Consider the following 14,091-nt stretch of genomic DNA (forward strand, 5'->3'; position numbering starts at 1 on the left):
TCTGCGATCTTTCGGCCACTAATGCATGAGTAAATTAGATTTCACTCAAGCAATAGAATGAAACTTAGCCCAATCTGCGATCTTTCGGCCACTAATGCATGAGTAAATTAAATTTCGCTCAAGCAGTAGTGGCCGTATACAATAACAACTTGTATTTAATCTCACAGCATATCTGAACACTTGTGATTGCTACTTCTTAGATGACAGTTGTACTTGAGAAAAGTTGATATACATAATCGTTGCATCCTCCAACAGATGAACATGCGCAAAACAACAAACAATACTGAAGAATCTATCTTCCAAGATACTCTCTGTTTTTGTGCGATGAACAACATCATTTATGTAAGTGCTACACGTGACTACTTCACAAGAAAATGAGCAGCTTGTGCCAAACATGGTTTGCATCTGAATCAACAATGTACGAGGTAGCTCACAGACTATACATCTCTCTTCGAAAGTTTTAATCTCTGACCAACTCAACCTTCCTTTGATGCTCACTCTCTGTAGCTTGTACACGAATTATAGAGAGCAACAGGTGTACACTCAATACAAATGTGTACGAATGCATAAAATGTTGTGATAGGAAACAGAAGGCGACACACAATACAACACCAGATAAGTCGTAAACCTTTTGTAACACTAATTAAAATGATCGCTAATAAGTATTACGCACCACCAATAGGGATGATATTATCCACCAATAGCGTGCAGAAAATAAAATACACGACAGGTAGACAAAAAGTATATAATATCTCCTCTCATCTTTTGTGCCATTGGCAGTGCGGAGTGTTGTTATATCCATTGAATTGACATTCGATTAACTCATTGTATTTCTGTCCATTTGACAACATACAGTATTTAAGTACTACGTATACTTATATTTACAACAATGCATGCAATGACCATAATTCCATGTCTAAATATTGACTGATATTGTAAAATACTGTGGAAGTGTATTAGACATATAAAATGAACAATTCTGGATTATCGCACGTTTTGGGCTGTACACGATATTTTTTTAAATATTTAGATAGTAAATTGAGCACTGAACCGATATAAGGCGTTCATGTAACCACTATATAAAGATAGATCATGCGTGTAACAGGCCTAAGGCAGAAGAAATGGTTGGTGGGATTTCTATAACTAAAATATGTGTTCAAGGACTATACATTTTGAAGATACAGCCCAGAATCGAAAGCAAATATTGTACTTTTGAAGCATCATCTTTTCTGATCTATTCAGCACTGATGCGATGTTGCAGAGAGTACAGAAAAGCCGCAGAGATTGCACTTAATCTGCACGCATAATGCAGAAGGCATCACAGGCACATTGACTGAAACGACAATAGTAAGTATGCTTACTGCCTATAGTTTCGTACCCAGGACTTTGACTGTACACCAGTCTTTGTAATAGTAAGTATAGTAAGTATGTTTACTGTCTATAGTTTTGTACTCAGGACTTTGGCTGTACACCAGTCTTTGTATTTGATGTCCGAGTTTCACCATCAGAATATACAGAACATGGTCGGCAAATTGATGAGTGTAACGCAGCATTCAAGAAGTGGCAACAATTGAAGCAGCTGGGGTACGCCACAGATAGCCAATGCATACCAACAACAGCTTCATTGAATTTAGTTAAGCACTGTAGTCGACGAGCATGGTGTATGTCCAAGGTAGCGATTAGATTCTGTATGACCACACCATGCGCTGAGAGCGCCGGATAGCTCCATATGAAGCTGACAGTCAGCTTGTATACTTATGCAAAATGTATAATAGTCGTGAGAGTGCAGTGCTCGTAGTTACAAAATTAGTGTGCGGCGAAGATACATACATATGCTTTGATTTCGTCAGCGAATGCGGTAAGAATATCAGTCGTGACAAATACTATAAGATCACCTGTCCGCATTGGCGTGGGGAATGAAGCAACAAGCTGCGTGAGCGAAGGTAAATGACAAATATAATATCTACAGGTGATGAAATATCTGAACTGGATCATACTTAAATAACACCTTTGCACAAGCCAACTATAGGACTGAAAAGTCCCAACTGACTCTCGACTTAAAGATACCTATTTGTTATCTCTTATTGTCCATCACTGACAATCCTCTACATCCCACAATTTGGCAAATAGGCTGTCTTTACACAGTTCCAATATTATACTATCACTAATGCGTCCTGCGTACACCAATGAAGCAAATCACACTTGTTCAGTACCGGAAATTGAAACTAGTATTTTCGATTATGGTGGTGCCTGTATTATACTGACCATGTTGCTCGTTGCGTGTCTACTTGATGCCTATATATTCCGTACAGTCGACCACTAGATTAATTTAACTATATTCTTCAATAAAACTGGAGCACGGTAATTGCATCAAATATGCTAATTTTACTTGAATCGCGACATGCAGGCACGGCACGATTCACAATATGAGTTATATTGAATACTGTTTGAAAGCATCCCACATCGAACATCCATACAAATCGGACTCACATCATCCTCAAAAATCCTGTATCGTCAATCTACTGGGGTTGTATTCACTCTTCTCTCTCGTGAGAAATATACGAAAGCTACATACCTGGCGGAAGTATATAAGCCTGTCTACATTTTGACTATACTATCAATACTTGTTGTGTACTCATATGAGAGTTTAATGATACTCTGTCTCTCTATATTGCCGATCGTAGTTTGCATTTTGATGCAACCGTCTGATTCCGGGCAGCTTGGTACGTTTGTCGGTATTGCCACCTATTTTTCTATTAACTGACTCGAGATCGCACTGTAACGATCCTACTCTGCATTTTGAGTCCAGTATACATACGCGAGATAGCATTGTCGTGAACTGCGAGAGCAGAATCTCGCTCATGCTTGAGTTCAATAATCATCGTTGCAAGACGTACAACGGTAGCTTCTGACACGGTATTTTAGGGATAATATTATTTGTTTCAAAGGAGGTAAGTTACAATGTATGTACATATGGTATGGCTCTCGTAACCGTTGTAGTGGTTGGGGGGAAGATCGATGGGAGGAAGTGGTCAGTAAATTCCCGTTTGAAGCTTGGGCCACGTGAGTCGACGATGGAGGAAATGCGCTGGGCCAATTCAGGCCGGTGTTGACTAAAATACTGACACCATCGAGTGTGCCACGCTGACCTACTAAGTAGCGTACCCACCTTTGTGGTACGGATTAGATCTGCACCGTGTAGTGCCGCGGAATGAGTTAGTGCAGAGTACGAAATGCCGAGTAGGACCAGGCTATCCGTCATAATTCGGTTGAAGTGCGAGGTTGGGGGTGAACAGATGCCGCACCAGACCACATATGCACTCGATATGTACTTGTCGGCTTGGATCGGAAGTATCATAGGCCCTACTCACACATTTACTGTGTTTTAAGGGATGTTCATCGGCTTGTATACTATCTTATACTATCATCTTATTTATTGTATGTTCTCTGCATTTCGTACCTTCTGATGCCTGATGTTAGTTAAGTGTGCAAAACATTGTCTATATTTGCCTATTCCCTCGTGAAACAATCCACTTTTACTGGAAATCAATTTTACATACTTCTAATTGTATTTTTTTCTAGGAAATTCAGAGCTCTTGTTGCCATTGTCGAGACGACCGAGCAGTTTCATTCATCGATAGAGCTTCTGCTTCTCGGGGTCATTTATGGGCACCGGCTTTTGCTTCTTATCCGCTGTTTTATCCTTACAGTAGGACACTGTACATACGACCACTTTATATTACAGGTGCTGTAAGTCAACATTGAGTGTGGTACTAGCCGCGCAAATGAGCTGATATGTGTATACGTATGTCTATATAAATTTTAAAAGAGCATGTGTGTGTGCAAAAATCTAAGTGTAGTAAAGTGTACACGTTGGTTACTATCGTGAAACTAAGCTAGATGTTTCAGCCTTGCTAGAACCAGTGTACAAAATACCAGACTCCCACCCTAGTTTAGGCTGTGTTCTTAACCGGGTCTCAGGGCCTCGGTTACTCTAGCTATAGTTGACATGTGAGTCCTTTGCCCTGGGCTCAGGAAATAGGACCGTCCAGCTGTCCTTGTCATAGGACCGGACTTATCCTGGAGTAGGTCCGACCAGTATACCGTCTCCTACTACACCCCCCCACCCACACACACACAGACGCGGGCTCGGAGGGGACGCGGCTCATAAGAAGGAAGGAGCGGTAATATCGCAAATTAAATTGTAATGTCACATATTGGCGTTATTACAATCGGGGAAATAAATAAAGAAATAAAAGAAGGGTAGAATAAACCGGCGACCATGGAAGTACACGAAAAAAGGAAGGGTTCTCTGTGTACTTAAGGCGAAGACTAGCCAGCTGTGGTGGTAAGCTTGAGCGCCAGTTGCTTATCTTGCCAGGAGGCAATCTTACTATCGCGTTCCGCCCGACTATGGGCGAAGGTGTTTGCTTTACGGAGTGTAGACAGCGTAGTCGCGGGGTTGGTGACCTTGTCGGCGTGGGACGAGAAATGGTCCTCGTCATCAGCTGTGAAATCATCGCCCCTGGGGCGGCCAGTGGTCTTCAGCAGCGTGATCCATTTATTAAACGCTGTGGAACAGCCGTACAGAAAACGCATGGCAGGGGCACTGGTCCGGAACATGGCGACCCGTTCGTCGAGATGTTCGTCGTCACCTTCATCAGCCAAAGGGGAACTGAAGAAGAGCCAGCTCCCAATGGCGGAGGCCGCTATTGCTCTCACCGGACGAAGCTCAGGCCGTCCAATCGGAGGCAGGTGAGCCTCGATATTTTCGATATGCACACGGCATTCCTTGTTCATGGCCTTGTCAAAAATATAGTGCATAACCGGGGCTGTATGTGCGAGGACAGTGACAGGGCCTAACCAGTCTTTTGTGTGTTTGTGATTAGGAGCCTGCATGGTGGTATATATAACTTCGCGCCCAATTTCGATCATGGGTGCGTCCACGCGGTGTCGATCGGCATACTCATTCTGCGCCTCCCGTACTTTAGCGACAGCCCGGGCGGCCTGGACATCCCGGGGAAGCAATTCAGCCTGTAGGGAAATGGTTGGCTCGGGACATCCGAGGACCGAATCTAAATCCCTTCGATGATCGCATCGATCGGGTGGGGGTAGATGCGACCCGTTTCCAAGGTATACGCACAGCTCTGGATCGCGGCAGAATAGATAGCTTTGTAGTTCGCCAGGAAATGGGGTAGTTCTTGTCGCCATCGGTGCTGATCACCAGGGGCAAGGGACCGTTGCAAGCTGTTACGGGTGGTCCGTCGCACTAAGCGTTCAATACGCCCGTTACCACCATGTTCACCCGTGGGGACCAGGTGTATTTTACTGTTGGTACTGGCGGCTTAAGCTGCAAACTCTTCGCTGATAAGGACACTGCCCTTGTCAATCACGTAGGTCTGAACATGCCCGCTTGGAACCAGATGTGTATTACAAAAGTGGATAAGTTCAGAGGCGAGCATGTCGCCAGAACGAAAGAGGGGGGGGGGGGGTGCCGAACGCTCGTAAAGTACAGCCGTTCTGGGCGATTAAGACATAGTAGTTGCCCTCTGCATCAGTTTAGATATACACAAAGTCAAGGTTCACTTCAGCAAAACATCGTTGCTGGAGCAGGCCGCGTGTGAATCCGGTCGGCAAGCCCAGACAAATCCAAATCTATAAGAGGGGGACGGGTATCGACCATCCGCACTTCTGGATACCAAGGGCCTGCAGGCGGTCGGCGAGGAGATGGCTGTAGCCATCGTGTCAGACCCAAATGATCTGGAAAATCTTCTCCTGACCGACCGGTTGCTCCATGCATGTAGGTTGCAACCGATCGAGCTGTTCGAGGACATAGGTCTCCGTGACCAGTGGTTGGGATGTGGACTTGTGCGTGGTAGAGCGTCGGTTGTGCAATGGTGCATCCGTATTAGGTGCGTGGGAAACCGTATAGGACACCGGGGAAGGTGGGTCCGGTGGGGACTGCCAAGTTTTGGGCACAAAGTCCACGAGGTCGGTCACCATGTCTATGGTGGAGGCTGTGTCGGGAACCTGTTGTTCTAGTGTCTATACTCCCCTGGAAATCGCCCAATTGGGCGGGTGTTTTCAGCCCATATGGACGATTTGTTGTGTTGCCAATATTTCTATCAGATTATTTCTTAAAAAAAGTGAAATATTTTTTTCGGCTGGATGTGCTTCTCGTAGGTGCGGGAGGAAGCAGCCATTGTATACGCCAGCCCCACATCTACTACACTCACATCCACTTCCACTGTTTGTAGAGTATGAAGAGTGGCTGAAAGGTACGAGTCAAAGGATACGATAGACCTCTTCCAAGCACGGTTATCTCAGCTAGGAAAAGTCCTTAGTCTGAGAGAACCGGACTGAGTCTTTATTTGTGTTTTCACCAGACTCAGGACTTACCTAAGTCACACGCGGAGTCCCGGCGTAGCTTACCGGTTCTACCGTTAATATTTCTGATGACTCGAATATCAGAAATATTCCAATCCTAATTCCAAAACTTAATATTTGATGATCCCGGGGTTTGGGATTTAGATTGGCTTTTTAATAATCTGGTCCTTAGATGCTACATGTTCTTCTTGGTGCATTTAAAGTATTTGCAGTACTTGCGTTTGACTCTCAAATCTTCAACGGTACTACCCTCCTTATTTTTCTTTTTCTCTCTAATCAGATCTTTGATTGGTGTTGTGTGTGCGCCTACATCAGATGAAGTAGATTCGGGCCTACGTACAGCCGCTGATGTCAAAAATCGGTTTGCTCGTTGATCATCTGGTTCTCAATCAAGTCTTTCGACAGCATTTGTAACAAAACTCACTGATCACATGTCTTGTCTGATTCTGTACGTAGTAGGAGTAAATGATACATATAGCTAATAGTGAAGCATCCACCCTCTTTTCCTATGAACGCACTCCTATCTTCTTCTCTAAATTGAGAGTATTATATCTATACCTGTTATGTCGATCAACCGTGAAGTATTGATCTACAAGCTGAAGCTGCTTACACTGTATTTTCTTCATCGACACGGAAGTTCTCTTAATTCGCATGTGTTTCCGTGTGATTGTCGTCCCTTGATGTGTAGTTCCATGAGTATTTATAAAATACTTTCCTATCAGCCCAAACAGTGGCAGTGTACTTGTTTCCCAATTCATCTTCTGTCAACATACTTTTCCAATGGCCTTCGCCTACAAGTTCCTCCGTTCCAAGAAGTGCGAAGGGAAACATTTTGGCTGCTGCTTTGATTATTCCGGTGAAATACATACCCCTTTCTCGTAATGCTTTGGTGGTTCTAAAACTTGCGAACTAACTATCGCCATATACGGCTTTTCCTGTGTGGAAGTATTTCTCCACCAAACGAAGCGTAATAGCAGTACCCGTCTGGTGGGTGGCTTCAAATGGCCGCTCGTCCGCATCTAACCATTGCACTATCTCTAAATTTAGAAGGAATTGACCGCGACCACAACATGCTGTCTAAATCTCACATTCATTCTCAGGCTTTCTATCCATAGCCACATAGTGTGGCAACCCATAATTCAACCACGATCCCCCAAAACCATATCAACGAGAAATACCTTCATCGATACAAATGTGCATACTTGAGTCGATAGTATGATCTCTATGTTCATTTATCGCATCGACAAACCCCTTTACGGGAGACCATCGGTGTGTTTGTGTGTTGGGATCTTCCTCGCCTGTCGTCTTCTCTGTATATTGCAGACATGCGTGTATATTGTTGAAACGGTGTTTAGTCATCCAACGACCAAAGTTATGTGGTGCGTGTGATTCATACTCACACTGAGTTTTCCGCCAACAGTCACCTCGATTTCCAAAGTCGATGAAACAAAATTGCATGTACACACTAAAGAACACAAGTAGCTCTCCAGGTGTAAGTGAGTTGCTGTTAGTATCGCCCTTGCACTTCGTCAGTATGGGGTTGGTTAATGCACACATGGTTATCCGAAACCCATAGGGAATATAGCGTAGAAGTATTGCAAGGCATATCGTGCGATACCATCCTGTGGTCTGAAGACTTCATGGTTGGCCATAACTTTCCACTTATGAATATCAGGACCTGTCTCATCAACATCAACGCTCCCCCAGTGCCACGTCTGTCCATGCACTGTGACCGGTTCTCTGTTATCGATAAGTGTTGCCGGCTGTGTAAGTGCTTGTGCCATATTTAATAGCGTTGGTACCACAGTACCTATGTTACTTACTTGTATGTTACTGGTGGGTTACTAGTATCTATTTTTGATTGATCATTGCGTATCATTACGTCCTGGAGTAAGCAAGTCATGCAATAATGGCAATTCATCTGATGTAGGTTGTGTATCTTGTGGGTCTATTGCTAATTGTGTTCGTTGTACATCACTGATCGCAGTATTGTTGTCTTCACTGCCAGTTGTGTGGTGTGTGTGAGTTGGCAACTGACCAACGGTAGTGTCTGTTGGTTGTGCTTATACCAAAGATGGATATATAGCTGGGTCCGTCGCCGCTCTCTCCGCTCTTTGCTGCTCTCTTATCAGGAAATCATGTGGTACACCAGATATCACACTTAGTTCGTGTTCACTATCATTATTATCGGCAGGTGATACCAGCTTCAATAGCTGCGGACTGAACCTTTTCAGTCTCAAATACCGCTCCCCAGCAGGACTAACAAACCCTTCAACCTTCACAGTTATCTTGTATATGTTAGTCGTACCTGTCATCGATGGAACACGATCTATCTGCATCACGATCGCATGCATCCAGATCTTATCATACTTACTACCAAACCGTGCCTGGGCATACCGCTCGTCCATATGAACCCAATTAACATAAGCAGTATTCCCCACAAACCTCTTCGCCGCTACCAGATCTTTTTTTAGTGCCTTTCCCATAGTTAACACTACTACTAACACCGTAGCTATAGTATAAAGTATCATGTTTATGTGTATTGGCAAAGTGTACTTTTGTATGTGTTTCAGATGGGCTATTGACATACGATGAGTCAGAAAAATTTGTTTATTATTACTTAAATCTAATTGGCTATCTAAATATACACCACCACATCCAGAAAAGGACGACCTGCCGTGCCGCAACCAGCCCACTTGGGCTAAAATAGCTATAGGGAAGTATAAACACTAGGAGTGCTTCCTGGTGGTGGCGGACCTGGCCACCCGTCCCTAGGGGTACTTCCTGGAAGGTTGGAATGGTCTCCTCCATGTAGTAGACATCCTGCTGGAACGCTGGGTTTTGATTATACTCCCGGATGTCAACGTTAAGCAATTCATCGGAAGCTGTAGGGGGCGGAAGTACAGGGTCATCGTCGGTGACCTGTGCTTTATCATCAGTGTGTGTTGCTGGTGTAAAAGACTCCAACATGTCTGCATGGTCCAGCTTTTGATTGGCAGCGGCATCAATGTCAGCCGAGGAAGCCGGAGCGTCCACCGTGGCTGGTGTAGCCGTGACCTTGCCTGCGGCCATATCAGCGTCTGCGGGGTAAGTGCCGGGGAAGGTGTCGTCGTCAAGGGAGGCCGCCTGCATCCACGAAGTGGGAAAGGTAGCTGGCTCCGGAGCTGGGGTAGTTGCCAAACCACGAGCATTGACGAAGAAATCAACCCGTGCTGTAGAGAGAGCGTTGGGCGTAGTCGTAAGTGATTCGAGATTGTCTACAGGTGGGGACAGGTCAGTCAGTGTGCATGTAGTAAGAGGTGTAATCTGTTGACGGACCGGCGTGGCTATGAGGCACGACTGCGGTACATATTCAATGGACATGAGGCAGTCCTGAGGGCGTGAAAGCCCGACTCTCTTCCAGAAGTAGCTCTCTACTATGAACAGTAGTTGCGCACCGCATAGGTGGGCAACAAGAGTGTATTTCCAGGGTGGTCTGCCCACAATACGCTTGCCATAGTGGAGGTAAGTGTTATTCCTGTGTGGAATGACCAAGGGTGTCCCTTGGATGAGCCGGAAGTAGACGGGAAATCAGGCTGCAGATGGCCAGAGAGGAACACACGCCACAACCGAAGTAAACGGGACACCCAGGACCCGCTGACGCAAGAAGCTGTCAATGTCAGTCTACGGGAAGTTTGTGGCGGTGTTGGATCTGGACCACCTGCAACATCCTTTGTACAGTAGACGGTGAGGACATGGTCATCATGGCTCGCGAATATTTCTAAGTCATAGGCGCCCCACAACTGTTGTGAGATATCGATCCAAAAGGCCATTAATCGCCCAGCTGTTGTGGTCGATGTAAAAATAGCGGGTTCCTAATAGTAGTTGCACAGTAAACGTATATTATAAACGTATTAACGCGTTAACGGTTATACTTATAATACTGGATATACGTGTACATGAACAAGAATTGAGATATTCACGATTCTGAACATGTGATAGTACTCAGTAGAGTATGGGACTCTACTGTGGACAATTAGGTGGTTTTCCAAATATAGATTGATTTTTTTCCACTGAAATTAGAATCGTACAAAAAATAGGAATGATACAAATCTGACACCTGAAAATGACACTTTGGGAATCGTACCATGCGAGAGGGTCTCAGGCATGAAATGGTTGTTGGTACAAACCTATGGTATAATTCGATAATGATCTCAGAGCAAAATAATCCACTGAGAAAAGGACAGGATCAGAGTTGTTCGAATTTAGGATAATATGGTTTTGATTCCTCCTAGCCAGCCAACTAGATGTACCCGGCTATGCCTTAAATTGGATGGGGAGCTAGGTACCAAGTGATGGGGTTTAGGTACAGATGTATACTGCTCCGACTTGGTGTTTTGATTTGATTTTTTTATTTCTTAAGTTGGACTTAGATATATTTTATTGGTTAGTTTGAGTAGATAATTGTTTCGAGGCGTGAAATGTAAAATATACGTCCAATGAAATGATATCTAATCTTAGTAGCTAAAACATAAATAAATCTAGACCGAAGTAGTGAGTGATTAGAGCGGAGCATATAGAAAATAGTCTCAGTCTAAAATCCCCTAATCTTTTGCTCACTACCAAGGGCTGAAGCTAAACTTATTTTTAACATTTTGCCTTTTAACGTTTTAACGTAAACGTCTTGGTATCGTATAGTCAGCCTAGAGGAGACCGACTTTTACATCGAGGAGAGCCTCGTCTAGGGGGTCGGTAGGTGTATGCCATTGGACCGAGCCGTGCTCAACTTTAGCAAACCCGACTGTCATCTTGGATGGCAGCGTTGGAGAGTAGTTCAAACCTAACACTCTGTTGTACAAATTATCGGAGTTTGTCCGTCTCGTCGAGACATCGCAACAGGTAGCCGCCGAAGACTGTAAGGCGGCCCTCGATATAACCAATATCGATAGGGATTTCGTTGATGTCCTCGATACTGCGAAGCCATCGCTTATGCTTAACTGATCGTGAGTGGAAGTACGGGCCAGGGTCCCGCATGATTGTGATGAACGGCTTATGAGCGGAAAGCAGGATCATAGGGCGATAGTAACGGTGTGCTAAGCCTGCTACCTTGTGGACAATTATGCGGCATCGTAGTTCTCCGGTGCGTCGTTCAGCTTGGCGGACAAGAAGACGGCAGGGTATAGATACTTGAAGGTACCGATGGTATTCCCAAGGTCCCGTGGTTGTGCTGGAAGGGACGTCATGTACGACAGGACCGCCTCTGGCCGGATTCGGTCGCGTGAGGGCTTTGTGAGGTCACGGTTATAGGGGTATCGAGGGGCAATGTCCTGAGCCAATGCCTGCTCGCTATTCAACTGGGGTTCAGCAACATGTGCTGAAGCGACAGTCTGGCGCGGTGGCAGCATAGGTCGATCCACAGTAGCCTTTATCTGTCCGATGTACAATGAAGGGCTTGTGGGAGAAGCTCTCCGGCCCCTATGCCTCTGTTGCTGGCGTCAGGTGTAGCTACCAGGTGCTGATGAGGTAGTGAATGGTAGAGCCAAATACGGAGACCGATAGTTGAAAGCAGATATGTGTGCGCTACCTCGTGGGCCGTCTCCCACTCAAGTATGGCGCCTTTACGGGTTAGATCAGATAAGACCGCCGCCTGTGCCGCATAACCTGGTATGTAATTAGCCTACCATGACATGACTGCAAGGAGGCTAACAAGTTCTTGGCGGTTAGTGAAGGCTGGTCTGTCGAAAAGGGCTTGGGCACGCTTGAACATAATAGCGGATGTGTTGCGTATGTTCTCACGGCCAAAGAATAGGATGGCACAGTCCACTAGTACTGCCTATTGGCACTTAGGTGGTTGCAATTAAATGTCCTTCTCAATACAGATCCTGACGATCCAGAATATGTCATTCCAGTGGTCGTTCAAGGCCTCGAGGATCGTCTGTGCTGTCTTACAGACTGTAACGAGGTTGCCATCGTCGAGGTAAGCTTTAAACACTTCAATGAGTCTAAATGTTGTATCCATGTAGTGCTGCATGGCGTAATAGCCATTCTCGACACCCTCCATGAGGCATCGAGGTTGTTGGAAGCCACCGTCCGCCGTTGTGAAAGTGAGATAGCCGCGAGACTCCGGGTGTAGGAGGAGTTTGTAGTATGAAGCCGCCAAGTCGGTTGCAGACTGGACTATAGCATTGCGCGAATGTTCAGCCATGTCTGCCTCGATAGGGAGCTGATAGGGGAAACGATGCAACCAACGGTCGATAGGGACGTAATTAATAGTCGTACGGTAGTGGTCAGGGAAGGTCGGGGTAACCGTATAGTTCTTCTTGACAATTCCACTGGCTCGACTTGTCCCCTTCATCCGCTTTTCCATCACTGTAGTTCTGCTCCATCTTAGCGGTCTCGACCGCTTTGAGTACCGGGTCCCGGGTCCCGGGTCCGATATATCTGGCGTACTGGTTGTGCGCCCTCATTCAGTCGCAATTTAACCAGGGCGTCGTTGATGTACCGTGGGCGTCGTTGATGTACCGTGGGCGCCGAGGGTCGTGTCGTGCTGCGTTGAAGAGGACCTTGAGTTCCTGTAGTTCACCAGGGTTTTTATAAAGGATCTTCGCCAAGCGTTCCAGGAGCCGGAAATCATATTCGTATGGCAACTTAACGTTCTAGGGCCCGTAGGGTCGTGGAAGATCAATCTTCGCTAGCTGTTCGGGTGCTTGGGGAATAAGGAATCTCACGGGGTACGTCACCCGGGGAAGGTCTAGCTGAAAAATTGGTGGGCTAGTAGACTGGTCCCAGGATATAGCTATCAGGTTCTCTTGTAAGTTATCAAAGCCAGAGATAACACTGCAATCTCTAGGGTGCCAGTCCGAGACAAAGAACGCTACCGGCCGCGTCTCGTAGACCGTAAGAGTACCATTGGGTGCCCGGACACTTAAAAGTAGGGTAGAGGTGTGGTCAGAATACAAGTACTTAGATTTATTTGATTATTTTAGGTTTATTACAAGTTTTACAGTTTATCAGAATAATCTGATAAACTGGGTTTTAGGATTTTGCTGGTTTTACAGCACATGACTAATGACTCATTTTAAGAGTCAGTCATTTTAGGATTACTGTTTATAATTATTAAAAAATGAACAACGTTCCCCTCCCTGGGGAGGGAGAACGTTGAGATACAGTTATCTAGCGTATACTTACTACATTTTTAACTTACCATAGAAGTTGATAGTTTATTAGTAATTACAAGGAAAGCTACAGAATAAGAACTAGTCAGTAGCTGGCACATTTTTTTTTGTTATATGTATAACAATTGAAAGACGATACGAACAAAGAATGTCGCATCAAAAGGAACGATTTAGATTATCCGGTCGTTGTACTAACGACGTTTGGACAACGAGTATGATGGAAGAGTCTACTAATACGGGTTAAACCGATGAGCGAACATTCCAATCAAGTAGAACATTAGCCAGGGTCAACGAGAAAGGTCTCAAGACGATCAAATGACGAAATCAGAGAATCAGCCAGAATCCACAGATAAGTAGTCATGTGTGAGTACAGGTAGGAAGGTTGTTTTCAGTGTGAGACAAGTACAAATCGAATTGCAAGTTAATGAGTTTAAATTATATTTAAGAAGTTGTTAGACGAAAAGAAGAAAGTTCTTTAGGATCCACAGTAGTAGAGATGGGAGATGTACATGGTTAGTGCCGACTCGGTTAATACTATGACGCAAAGAAT

At 45.1% G+C, this 14,091-nt stretch overlaps 5 protein-coding genes across 5 annotated transcripts; all 5 read right to left on the reverse strand.

Annotated features, from left to right (window-relative positions):
* Positions 1-4,332: 4,332 nt before the first annotated feature.
* Positions 4,333-5,211, reverse strand: SARC_03291 (hypothetical protein; the record flags this gene model as incomplete). Its single annotated transcript, XM_014302913.1, has 1 exon — positions 4,333-5,211. One exon carries the CDS (start codon positions 5,209-5,211, stop codon positions 4,333-4,335), a length of 879 nt encoding a protein of 292 aa, XP_014158388.1.
* A 534-nt stretch (positions 5,212-5,745) lies between these two features.
* SARC_03292 (hypothetical protein) lies at positions 5,746-6,003 on the reverse strand (the record flags this gene model as incomplete). The annotated part of the gene is made up of 1 exon (XM_014302914.1): positions 5,746-6,003. The coding sequence occupies one exon, from the start codon at positions 6,001-6,003 to the stop codon at positions 5,746-5,748; it is 258 nt and encodes an 85-aa protein (XP_014158389.1).
* Positions 6,004-8,450: 2,447 nt separating this feature from the next.
* Positions 8,451-8,873, reverse strand: SARC_03293 (hypothetical protein; the record flags this gene model as incomplete). Its single annotated transcript, XM_014302915.1, has 1 exon — positions 8,451-8,873. One exon carries the CDS (start codon positions 8,871-8,873, stop codon positions 8,451-8,453), a length of 423 nt encoding a protein of 140 aa, XP_014158390.1.
* Positions 8,874-9,025: 152 nt separating this feature from the next.
* SARC_03294 (hypothetical protein) lies at positions 9,026-9,750 on the reverse strand (the record flags this gene model as incomplete). The annotated part of the gene is made up of 2 exons (XM_014302916.1): positions 9,026-9,088; positions 9,118-9,750. 2 exons carry the CDS (start codon positions 9,748-9,750, stop codon positions 9,026-9,028), a joined length of 696 nt encoding a protein of 231 aa, XP_014158391.1.
* A 1,733-nt stretch (positions 9,751-11,483) lies between these two features.
* Positions 11,484-11,771, reverse strand: SARC_03295 (hypothetical protein; the record flags this gene model as incomplete). Its single annotated transcript, XM_014302917.1, has 1 exon — positions 11,484-11,771. One exon carries the CDS (start codon positions 11,769-11,771, stop codon positions 11,484-11,486), a length of 288 nt encoding a protein of 95 aa, XP_014158392.1.
* Between the last annotated feature and the right edge of the window lie 2,320 nt (positions 11,772-14,091).

This window comes from Sphaeroforma arctica, assembly GCF_001186125.1.
Source record: "Sphaeroforma arctica JP610 unplaced genomic scaffold supercont1.165, whole genome shotgun sequence".
NCBI lineage: Eukaryota > Ichthyosporea > Ichthyophonida > Sphaeroforma > Sphaeroforma arctica.